At 47.9% G+C, this 12044-nt stretch overlaps 5 protein-coding genes across 5 annotated transcripts; 2 read left to right on the forward strand and 3 right to left on the reverse strand.

Moving 5' to 3' along the window:
• Positions 1 to 439: 439 nt before the first annotated feature.
• Positions 440 to 1757, reverse strand: PEX2_078070 (small subunit rRNA maturation protein TSR4; the record flags this gene model as incomplete). Its single annotated transcript, XM_016745077.1, has 2 exons — positions 440 to 1573; positions 1638 to 1757. 2 exons carry the CDS (start codon positions 1755 to 1757, stop codon positions 440 to 442), a joined length of 1254 nt encoding a protein of 417 aa, XP_016597995.1.
• A 256-nt stretch (positions 1758 to 2013) lies between these two features.
• PEX2_078080 (putative prenylcysteine lyase) lies at positions 2014 to 3705 on the forward strand (the record flags this gene model as incomplete). The annotated part of the gene is made up of 2 exons (XM_016745078.1): positions 2014 to 2155; positions 2213 to 3705. The coding sequence occupies 2 exons, from the start codon at positions 2014 to 2016 to the stop codon at positions 3703 to 3705; spliced, it is 1635 nt and encodes a 544-aa protein (XP_016597996.1).
• A 1290-nt stretch (positions 3706 to 4995) lies between these two features.
• PEX2_078090 (Short-chain dehydrogenase/reductase SDR) lies at positions 4996 to 5322 on the forward strand (the record flags this gene model as incomplete). The annotated part of the gene is made up of 1 exon (XM_016745079.1): positions 4996 to 5322. The coding sequence occupies one exon, from the start codon at positions 4996 to 4998 to the stop codon at positions 5320 to 5322; it is 327 nt and encodes a 108-aa protein (XP_016597997.1).
• Positions 5323 to 6025: 703 nt separating this feature from the next.
• On the reverse strand, positions 6026 to 7033 carry PEX2_078100 (CSN8/PSMD8/EIF3K family protein; the record flags this gene model as incomplete). Its single annotated transcript, XM_016745080.1, has 2 exons — positions 6026 to 6596; positions 6867 to 7033. 2 exons carry the CDS (start codon positions 7031 to 7033, stop codon positions 6026 to 6028), a joined length of 738 nt encoding a protein of 245 aa, XP_016597998.1.
• A 662-nt stretch (positions 7034 to 7695) lies between these two features.
• PEX2_078110 (folliculin domain-containing protein) lies at positions 7696 to 9045 on the reverse strand (the record flags this gene model as incomplete). Its single annotated transcript, XM_016745081.1, has 2 exons — positions 7696 to 8979; positions 9034 to 9045. 2 exons carry the CDS (start codon positions 9043 to 9045, stop codon positions 7696 to 7698), a joined length of 1296 nt encoding a protein of 431 aa, XP_016597999.1.
• Between the last annotated feature and the right edge of the window lie 2999 nt (positions 9046 to 12044).

A 12044-nucleotide genomic window follows, 5' to 3' on the forward strand; every position in this document is an offset into this window, starting at 1 on the left:
CATTATTGGTTTTCTACATGTAGCTCTGGAGGGCACAGGCACAGGTGTTGACTGACTTAAAATGTTTTGACTTAGAGTAGCCATACAGAATTTACAAAATTCCCCCCAGGGCTACTTAAGCAGAGCAAAACATGACTATTATCTGAAAATATTGTCGCATGAAGATGCATTTTAGGCTGGGGAATCATTGTTGTACAAGTTTGGTATTAATACAGCACTGAGCCCTATCCCCGTTGGTAGTCTTGGACATTCGATGTATGGAAGCCATTTCGAAGATTATATGTAACAGAAAAGGCACAAGGCGATCTCTTGGCCATATATATAATGCTGATGCAGACCAGACCGTGTATATAGCTAGAAAATACTCGATCTTCCCGGTAACATTGCTATGTACAACATAGGGTTAGCAAAATACCCTCATCCAATGCAAGATGTCTACCTATCTCAACTCCTCCCACTGCACACCAGCCCATTCCTCCCGCCACCCAGTAACACCTAACTCTTGCGGCGTACAGTTATTACCGCACACCCCCATGATGATAGTGCCCCACTCCATGCCCGCATCATCCTTCCCAAGCCCAACACCAGGACGTCCCTCCTCAAGCATGGTAATAGCATGCGGCACAATCTGGAACTCGAACACGCGCTGACTTCCACAGTACTCACAAGCCGGGATACTCCCCGCACCGAGTGTGGTGACCTTGGCGCCAGGGGCATTGTGAGCATGCAGCCGGGTACCGACCTCATCACCAGTTGAGTACAGCAGCGGCGTACCGCGGAACTCATACCGCAGCACCTGCTCCGGGTTATGCTCGAGACGCATCGAGAACTTCATAAAGTCCTTGTCGAGCTCGGACTCGAAGGTATCCTTGAGCTCAGCGCCTCCAGCACCTTCTTCCTCCATTGGCTCGATCTGCACATTATCTGGCACTGTGGGCGAAGACGGCCGCGACAGAGTCTCGTATTCTGCATCTAGGTAGAAATTTTTGTATGGCGCGGGGAACGCGGATTGCGCAGGCCACGGCACCGGTGTGCTTGATTCCGGTGTTTTCTTTGTCACAGCTGAAGAAGACGGCGAGGAAATGCGCACTTTGTCGGCGAAAGATGAGGCCAGGGTATTTGCGGACACGGCGGGCTTCTCAGCTGTAGGTGCTGTTGCCTGGACCGGTGTTGCGAAGGGGTTGCTTCCTGCGGGGGTTGGGCCTGAAGCGGATGAGAAGGGGTTCTGGTTCGAGGAGATGTTGCTTGTCAAGTTTGTTGCGCCGAACAGGCTCGCTCCCAGGTCCTGCTTGGGTTGTTCTGGGGCGACAGGTTGAGTTTCCTCTGCTTTCGCTTCAACCTGTTTGTTTTGTCCGCCGACGGTGACCTTGCGCGCTGCACGGAATGCTCTGATACTGCCTGGCTTGCGGTTGCAGGGTTTTCTGGGGCAGCCAAATAGGTATAGGCGTCGTTCGTCGGTCGGGAAGTGATCGGGGAGGTCACCGTGCAATTCGAGGAGGAGGAGCATTGGGCTATTGCAGACTTTGCAATTGGCGAAATCGCCAGGTGCTGGGGAGGCTTCATCGAGCCATTTCTGAAGAAGAAAATTATCAGTTGGAGTCAATTATAGAGTGTACCCTCGCAGTGATAAAACATACCGGCCAGCCTCCAAGATGGCTGATTACATCCTCGATGACATCCTCAGCGGCATAGCCTAGAAGCACACCGGTATCAGTGAAGTCTTCATCGACACTGGAGTCACTGTCATAGGGATCCATTTTGAATTGATTCGGAGTTAAGTAAATCAAATCTGTGATGCCCCTCAAAAAGATAAGCGATATGAAAATGGCACCAGTCCTAAAATAGACTAGCGTACTATGGATACCGACGACCCAAGTTAGACTTTATGGCATCACCGGGCACCTTCCTTCATACTTCAACGTCTGATGATATCTGATCTATATTTAATCTCTACTTAATGAGAACTTGCTATTCAACTACCAATTAGCTCTGCTACCTTCTAGTACCATAATCATGCGGGCGTCTATGCCACGACATGTCCCTTTCTTCCTGTATTCCGTCCTAGCTATCTTACTCGTCTCGTTTGGCAATGCAGCAGAACAAGAGCAACTGCGAGGAGCCGTTAGTGCAGCTCCCAAGCGGGTGGCAATAATCGGTATGCCTCTCTCTAAAGAGCCCAGTTCTATATGAGGCTGATATCCCTCCCTTATAGGCGCCGGAGCCGGTGGCTCGTTTGCTGCGTATCAACTGCGCAAGCTCGCAGATGAAGCCGACATCCCTGTCAACATTACAGTTTATGAGCGTGAATCATATGTCGGCGGCCGCTCAACAACAGTCAATGTATTCGACGACCCCGCGTACCCCATTGAACTGGGCGCTTCCATCTTTGTTCAGATCAATTACAACCTGGTCAATGCTTCCCGTGACCTCGGTCTGACGGTTAGTAGTGCTGACCATGCACGGCCTAGAGAGGCCGATGAGAGTATCGGGATCTGGGATGGGAGCCAGTTTGTTTTCACTCTGAAGAATTCGTATAGCTGGTGGAATATCGGCCGGCTCTTCTGGCGGTATGGACTAGCACCACTACATACCCAGAATCTGGTGAAGAGCGTTGTTGGCAAGTTTCTCCGTCTTTATGAGGAACCCTTTTTCCCTTTCAGTTCTCTTACCGAGGCGGCTGTTGCGGTTGACTTGATCAATGCTACTGTATCTTCTGGCGATATATTTCTCCAGGCAAATAGCATCGACTCCCTATTTGCGAGGGAGATCATCCAAGCAAGTACTCGAGTGAATTATGGGCAGAACCTACAGCTGATTCATGGCTTGGAATCTATTGTCTGTATGGCCACGGATGGAGCGGTTTCCATCGAGGGCGGAAACTGGCGCATTTTCGATGGCGCGCTAAGAGCCTCGGGGGCGAATATCAAAGTGAATACCACTGCCACTGAGATTTCCCGCAATGATGATGGGACTGTGCGGGTCTCCTCAAAGCTAAACACCGCTATCGACTCAGAGCATGAAGTATTTGATGAAGTTGTCATTGCCGGTCCTTTGCAGTACTCGGGTATTTCCGTCTCCCCTCCCTTGGAGTACACCCCGGATGAGATTCCATATGTCAATCTTCACGTTACACTATTTGCATCCCCACACCGCATCTCACCAAAGTATTTTGGCCTACAGGGTTCGGATGCTCGAGCGCCTGAGACCATTCTGACCACTCTGCCCGAGGGCCTTGATCTGGGTTCGAACCCAAATGGAGTTGGACCCAGCAGCTTCTGGAGTATTAGTACGCTTCGAACAGTGGATCATTCTGTCGTGGATTCGAAAGAAGATACACAGCAACATTACGTTTACAAAATCTTCTCGCCAGAGCGGCCCACGGCTAAATTCATTGCCCAGATTCTAGGGCTGGAGAGTGAGACTGTGGGGAGCAATACAACCATTGGAGATCTTTTGACAGATGATATCAGCTGGTTCCATGAGAAGCTATGGAACCCATACCCTCTCTTATATCCCCGAGTGACATTTGAGGAGACTCTTCTGGCTCCGGGAGTGTGGTACACAGGTGGCATCGAGAGCTTCATCTCGACAATGGAGACTAGCGCGCTGATGGGCCGGAACGTGGCAACTCTTATGTTCCAGTCGTGGCAGAAGCAAGGAGATTGGACAGACAGTGACACCTCATCTAGGGACAGGGAGCTCTGAGCCTGCTTATGTCTTGCCTTAGCTTGCTAGCCTTCTTTTGTCAAACCAATCAAGCGTTATGCATGGAAAGTTCTTTTCTTGCTTTAAGCCCTCTCTGTTGTTTACACCCTCATTTCATGTGTAATAATAAACCTAACTTCTTCCTATGTACACATCAACATCATGATATCGCTGTGTATATGATCAAGTAATATATATCTATGCTGGCTTCGAGAGCCTTGTGTCGGATGTTCTTGCGCTTGCATCTGAAAACGAGTTAACCGAAAAGGTCTGCATTGGAATCATGAGCTGACTGTATGAATTCTCCACAGGTGATCCATCGGGTCGGATTTTGACTGACAAACTGTGGCAGATACTATGTCATCGGCTCAAATAAAGGGAAACGGAAGCTTTGATCCCCATGTAGTAATATATCACATTCTCTGATCTTTAAAAAAATGATATCGCTGCTATAGATTGTTCTTGTTGTCATTTCGGTATGTACTTGTAGGTAGTCTCATCTAGTCCATATATACACGTCTAGATGTTTATCCATTCTATCTCTTACTAGTAAAAGCGCGCAAAAATTTGTATCATTCCAAATACCGTGAGATGGCTGGTGACTGGTGACCCTACAGTCACACAAGTGATGTACCATCTTCGAAGAAGGATGGTTGGACGATGCCCAGTCTGACCTTTGTCCAACACGGCCAAACTCATTCCCGTCATTCAACCACTGCAGGCGTATTGATTGTGCTACAGCATGGGCCGATCTTCCTGTTATATATTTGAACTAACTGGGTAATTTTTAGTATCTGAAAACGCCTCAAGAGCAACCCACTAACACACAATGGTCCAAGCATGGGTCAAGTCGGTGTCGTTACCAGCGCAGGGTCAGCCTACGGTATTAGTCGTTCTATAGTAATTACAGCAGCGAAATCAGACGCAAAAGCCATCTACGCCTGCGATATCAACTCGAGATATTTCGCAGACCTCCAAAATACAGTGAAAGCCACTGGAAACGACACTACAGTGGAATGTCGTATACTCGATGTCTCATCCAAGGAACAAACACTCAGCCTAATACAACAGATTTTGAAGTCTTGTGGTCAAATAGACTTCTACTTCGCCAATGCAGGGATTGCAATATATCGGTCCGTCATTTTCTAGTTTTCCTTATACATTTCTTGACAACAAGTGACTGACAGATACTCGAGTGGTCTAAATGACCTCTCATATCCCATTTCCAACGCGCAGTAGCAGTCATGCATAACCGGAACATTCCTAGCACTGAAATACGGCTCGCAAGCCATGAGCATGGCATCCTCTGGCAAACCCACACCAAAGGGAAACATAGTAGTCACCTCATCATGCGCAACACTAGGCGGGGCATTCGCAGGCATGGCATACACAACAGCGAAGAACGGCTGCAATGGTCTCGTGAAAAGCGGTGCTGTTCAGCTATCCTCTAGCAACATCTGTGTAAATGCTGTTGCGCCGGGTCCTACCACTACAAGCATCTTTGCTACTTCTGAACTTGCTGAAGAAGGCGCGGAATATAAGCTCGAAAAGACCGCCGAGGAAATTCAGAACGAGTCGGCTACAATTTATCAGCGCTCTGGAGTAGGTGAAGGCTAGACATACTATTATAACCGCAGTGCTGCGCCGGAGGAAATTGCTAATTTTGCTGTTTCTTTGGCTTCGGATTTGCCAATGGCGATGAATGGTCAGGTTATTGTTGCTGATAGTGGGAAGTCGGTTGCGGAATCTGAGACTTTCATTGGGCCGGTTCCTGCTGTGAATCCATTTATATTGTGATGCAGTCGGAGAAATTTTGTGGAAGCTGGATGTTTGGATGTTGATGTCAGTTGAACTTGGATCCTCCGTAATGACACTACATCTGGAACTGGCTCTGTATGATTTTTGATATTGGCAGCAAAGCCGGCCCTACATGGAGGCACGACTGAAGTTATGTTATGGTATGGACATGACATCTTTCTCTCTTCCTCATATTATCCAGTACAAATATTTGCACGGACAAGTAAAAAAAAGAATCCAATACAGACAAGAGAAATGGAAAAAAAAAAAAAAAAAAACGCCAGATGCGCCAGGTCCCGACTCATCTCCGAGCCCCTCCTCCATGCGAAATCTATCGTCTGTTCGTCACTTGATCGGGGGTGGGATTCATGAACTCATGTCATGGATGGAAATCAAATTTTCCCTCGCACAGCTTTTTGAAGATTTTTAAAAAAAAGGTGATACGAAAAGAGGAAAGAAGTGAAACATTTCGAATCGACGCGAGAAAAGATTCAAGAATAAAGAGAGCTTCCGCAGTAAGCGCTTATGCGGGCAACTCGAAGCCACGACGAATGACACGACCGAACTGCTCGATGCCGACGTGCTCGCTCTTAACCTCGGAGCGGGCCTCGTTCTCCTTGTTGGTAGGCACACGGATGACGGCGCCATCAACCTTCCAGCCGCAGACGTCAACAACGAACTTGTCAAGCGCGTCACGGCTGCGGACATCGAGCCAGGACTCCAGGTTCTCGGCAGTGATGGAGCGGAAGGTGTTGCCGACCTCGACGGCGATTCGGATGCGAACGAGCTCCTCGAAGCCGGCCACATCGGCGGTCAGGTCTGCGTACAGGTCGTCCGAGTTCAGGGTGGACCAGAACTGGGCGTACTGGGCGGACTCGAGGAGAGTGGACAGACGTGTGAGCTTCTGCACGGACTCGACGAAGTCGGAGGTCTGCGAGGCGGATTGGGCTTCGGTGGTGGTGGGGAAGGGCTGGGTGTTTGTTGGGAGCAGGGCGAGGCAGAGCGAGAAGGCGGGCGAGGGGAACACGGTCAGGGCCTTGGCCAGAATGTTGGTCACGGTATCGGGCTGGATAAGGTGGGGGTTGAATTGGAAGCTGGATTTTTTGAAAAAGGTTGTTGTCAGTTTGAATTCGAGAATTTCACGATGATTCGAGGTGTTTGCGAGGAGTATGCCATGCTGATGGTTTCAACCAATGCATGGGTTCTTCTCGTTCAGTATCTTCACAGAATTTCTCGACATGCCCAAGTATATTATGGGCATGTCAGGTAATAGGAAACGCTCGAAAGTTACTCATCGTAGTAGAGCCTCTCAAATAGAATTTTCGCCATGCAATGCTTTCAAAAAAAAAAAGGGTCCAACTCACAGCTTGAGCAGGGCCAAGTTGGCGTAGCAGTCAAATGACCGGTCCTCGCACTGCTGGGAGACATAGTCCTGGAAGACAGTGGTGGTCTCGGGGTTGTACCGGTCAAGGCCATTGAGGATGGCCTCAATATGGGCTGGCCGGGTCTCACACTTGTCGAAGGCGACCATTTTGATATTGCTGAAGGGAGGTGGGAGGTGATGCGGGTCTTTTGTCTCTGCTGTTCTTTTTGGTGGGATTTTCCAAGGTTTGATTGTGGCCGTGGCCGGATTAACCTAAAAGGGTACCTTTACCCGGAATTTTTCCGGACTATAACACATGCACATACAGTAAAACTCGAGTCTCCGAAAAAGTGGCCAATGGCCATTGATTGATTCGTGTTCAAATAATACATAGAATACATATCTCTTGAATGCCTCGTGCGATGACATCTCAATCATAACCTAGCACCAGTCCCAAGAATGGAACCCGCTAAACAGACGTGCTTGAATCGTTGAACTCCATGATCGAACGAGGTCCCCAAGAGAAGAAGCATATCACTTCAAGTGAAAAAAAAAAAAAACTGAAATCAAGGCTGGTAAACAAGAAACTCCGTTCCGTATTTGTCAGACGCCATTGTTTATGCCCATGCCCATATCGCAAAAAAAATAAGACCGAATCCGTATGCAAGTTGAGCAATGCAGAAATCAGTCGAAACACCTTGCCAACCGAGATAAAAACGCAAAAAACGCAAAAAAAATACAAGTCAAAGTTGAAGTTGCCTGAAAAACAAAAGTAACAAAGCAGGCGGGTATCTCAATAAGAGGTTCATGCAAATGATGAAAAGAATATTTCAAGCCATGACGGGCCGGCGAGGCGCAATGGGAATCGCCTTGGGTCCCGCGGAAATTTCAAGGTTCGACATGTCGATGTCATTGCCATCATACTTCTGGTCGTCCTTTCGCTGTCTTGCCTTGGAGACGAGGACTGGCTGAGAAGGGCTGGCGCTTTCTTCGTCGCCCACCGTGCTGCAAACAAAGCGTTCCTCGTTGAGAGGGATTCCGCCAAACATTGAGCCCAGCTGTTGTAGAAGTGCGACGAAATGAGCATGTAATTCGGTGAAGATGTATTCATTGCCGACTATTTCGGCCAAATTACGGGCACGAATCTGGCCGGCTGCACGCCGACCTGCCGGGTCCATACCCCGGCCGGTGAGGAAGGATGAAACGGGAGGGTACTGGCGGCCGGGCTGTCTTCCCGGGTTGTTCTGCTCATCGCGGGTCTTCTCGTCTTCCTGGAAGCGCTCAGCAGCGTGAACAATGCTAGTTGCGATGCGACCGAATGCGCGCCAGATGATGGGGCATGCGCGGAATGCTCTTCCGGCATCGCGCCCCGCCAATGCGACCAGTGCATAACTGCGTCGCTTGCCGCGGGCCATGGGGTCTGGAAGGCGGAAAATGTAGGCGATTGTGTAACCAGCCACTCCGTCGCCGAAGCAGATGGGGCCGGATGAAAGTCCCCGGGGCAAGAGCTCACAGCTTAGGGTGCGAATGGAGGAGCGTCGGAGGAGTGCATAGTCAGCGGGGTTGGGCGGGCCGCGCTGAGAGAGATAGGTGTGGATGTGTGTGTGACATGAAGCATCGGAGGCAACTGAGGCAGAGTGAAGTGAGTCGGGAGGAGAAGCATGGGTGTGATAGTCGGTCTCGTCGTCCAACTCTGAATGGTTGTTGCCGCATGAGTAAACTAGCTCGCGGGAGCGGAGTACCGGGCTAGTGGTATTGCCTTTGGCGTCGCGACTTCCAGGCGCACCGGGAGGTAGCTGTTTGCTGACATTTTCTGGCAGAGACAAGCTACAACTGGCGCAGGTATCTCCATTTGCGCCACCTCGGTTGGCTTTTTCTTCGGGGGTGGCCGGATGTCCCTTAAGGAAGTACGGGTGATCTTCAATTCTGGGCGACTTGGACTCGGCAGATTTCTGAGATCGAGACTCATGGTCGAAACGAGATTCGTGTGAAGCTGGGGTACCCTGGGGAGAGTGATCGGGTTCGGGGTGACATTGCGGGCATGAAAAAGGTAGGACCTGCGAGCAAATGATAGAGGTAGGACCATGCACCTCGCAGAAGTGCGTCAAAGAGAGCTGAGACGGTCAGTCCAAGCTCATAATATATTGTACTATTTGGTTTTTACTCACAATGAAATCCATGGTGGACCTGATCAAGCAATAACCAGCATCTTTAGTCCATTGTCCCAAGGCATGCTGTGACTGGATAATGACGAAAGACTGGTATGCGGGTCCACACAGTGACCAGGTTCCAGGGAAAAGAAGGCTTAAAAGGAAAAAGAAAAAAAGAAAACAGGTAGTAAAAGGAAGAGAAGGGGTCAAGAGTTGGAGATATTAAAAGAAGAGAGAGAGAGGCAGAGAGTAGTGGAGTGATAAATAAGACAAGCAATAATAATCGAAGGGGCTAAGGCCCTGGGTAGTTTTCGGTGGGAGGCCGGGAGTTGCACTTTTACGGGCTCAAATGGAAGGTGGAAGGTCGATGGAAGAATAGAACTTCTCCACTGGGATAATCCACTTCTTTTACTTGACTTCTTTGGCTATTTTTTACTTTCTTTTTTCTTTTTTTCTTTTCTTTTTTTACTTTCTTACTCTTTTATAGCTCTTTTATATGCTTTATCTACTTTACTTTATACCAAATATACGTCGTACATTGAATGTAATCTATCGTACTTTCTACCCTTTCACTATAGTTACACCACCCTTCCGGATGCCTTCCGGTCACATTCTTTCATACTCTTCTCCTGGATTGCTGCATGTGAAAGTCATTCTAAAATCGGGCCGACCATTAATATTCATGCGTTTCCGTGCTTTGCCTAGCGTGTCGACCCGAGGGGCCGTTCTTGTCTGCCCTTGGACCGTTGCGTACAAGTGGATATAGTGGCTGCAAACAGGGGCTCCATTGTGGGAATATGTGTGGTACCAATGATCGTGCAGATAATCCAGGTGGAATATTATTCCATCTATAAGCTTGATCTTAAGATACATATCAATACAACATATGAATTCCATTTGATAGTACGAAGTATGGAGTATTATTATGATCTATCAAATTCGATAAATCGTCAGGGTTTCACCGCTTCCTCTTTGGGGTATTTTGTAAGACTCTTTGCTTTTTGCTTTCTTTCTTTCTTTTTTTTTTCTTTTCTTACATTTCATGTCACTCGAAAATCAGCATGTGTCAGATCAGTCGACAGCCGTCTCTATTCCAGCCATCAGCCCGGTGGATTTCCTCGGGGAGTAATCTGGAGATAACTCCGTGTTAGGGGGACGGTAAGGAGTTGAAGGGAAGAATTCCCTGTCCTCCGATTTGCTGATGGACGTCATCTTGGATGTGTACAATATATTTCCTTTATTTTCTATTCCCAGCAGTTCGGTTAATACTCCCTCGCTTTGTTGTACTCGTATCAGTTGTAGATAGACGATCTTAAGATGCTCATCTTTCCCCAAGTGGGACACAAAACAGTTCCGTGGAAAAGTGGGAATCGGGGGGAATATTCCAAGGTTAGCGTGGTCAGCAGGATCTAAACTTTGTGTTGGGATTTCCCGACAAGCCTCCGGGAGTCGTAGGGTCATACATATGTTGTTGTTGATATTCTTTTTGCCGGTACATTATCGTTTAGCTTTATTATCATTTAGCTTTGGATCATGATATAATATATAACTATATTCCAGGTCTAAGGATCTCTAATACGTCCCCTTCATTTGAATGAGAGTTATGGCTTTTATCCGTCCCGTCTACGGAGTAGATGACAAGCGGAGGGCGGCTAATGTATATGGATCTCCGATCCTACTCCGAGGATATATTGTATACTCCGTAGGCTATTCCCAAAAGATGAAACTAACTTTGACCACTCCGAAATAGCAGTTGCCCCGGCATTGGGCCGGGATCCTAAATCCTAGATCCTTGCCGACATACGGAGCCAGGTGACCTCCGTACGGAGGTATACAAAGTACCTTACAATCAGGCAGCCTTCTACGGAGTACGGAGTACCTAGTCGCACACTAAGTACCCTAAGTACACTAAGTAACTACACTAGTGTACAATGTGTAGCAGCCAAGTCCTGTCATCTACTCCGTACTTAGTATAGTGTATATCCCGTCTCGTTCCTTCTATGGATTCTCATCCTATCACGCAGAGGATATTGTTGATTTCCGATCTTAATTCATGGTGAGGGATTTAAAATAACAATTATTTGTAAGAAAAAAGTAAAAAGAAAGGAAAAAAAAAGACCGGCAAACCCACTGGATAATCCACTGGATAATCCACTGAACACGAGCGGATCCCTTATTATTTTCGTCAAATAGGCACACGACACTTTAACGGTTCCCGAGGTCGGCTCTTTGGATTGCCGGTTTCAAGGTTTCCATAGTGTTCGAGTTAATTTCCCCATTCCATTTCCCTTCCCATTTGAATTTGCTTTTGCATCTGCATTTTACATAATAGAGTGTACTGGACTCACCTTAAAACACTGGTTCGTGCTCCACAGTATTCTACACGTGAGACAAAATGTATATTATACTGCCTTGTCTCCGTATACTCCGTATACTCCGTGTAGTATTATAGTGTAATTAAGTTTATTGTTACCCACCATGAACCAAATAATCCGATTATTTCAGGAAGGTGGTATATGTACGTAAAATGCCAATATGTCTCTCATGCAGAAGTGGACCAATTATGAGACATCTTTATATTTGTCCCGAGGTCAGGAACAATCGGTAGGCTAAACACTTGGCCCCCGGTCGATCCAAGACATGGACGATCTAGCCAATCTCGCCACGTGGAATTTCCAAAGTACTAGATTGCTGATCAGCGTCTTATATGCAACCTACAACGTACAGCGTCGGTACTACCACATTGTACAATTTTCAATGCCATTGGAGTCTATGGCCGCACAGCCTTGGTAAAGGCAGGTCACAAGATCTGGTCAGTCGGGAACTCGCCTCGATAGGACGGTTGTTCCATCGCGGACACATACCCGCAAATATATATGGGTACTCGCCTCTTGCTGTCGCCACCCTGCGGGTATGCTGGTCTACGTGGCGTATCGGGTTGATTATGTATCATGCGTGTTGTGCAGCTGTATGCCTTGATGATGATGGATTGCCCTACAACATAGGTTGTTTTCTGAAGGTTGAGCTTG

The sequence above is a fragment of the Penicillium expansum genome, assembly GCF_000769745.1.
Source record: "Penicillium expansum strain MD-8 chromosome Unknown contig268, whole genome shotgun sequence".
NCBI lineage: Eukaryota > Fungi > Ascomycota > Eurotiomycetes > Eurotiales > Aspergillaceae > Penicillium > Penicillium expansum.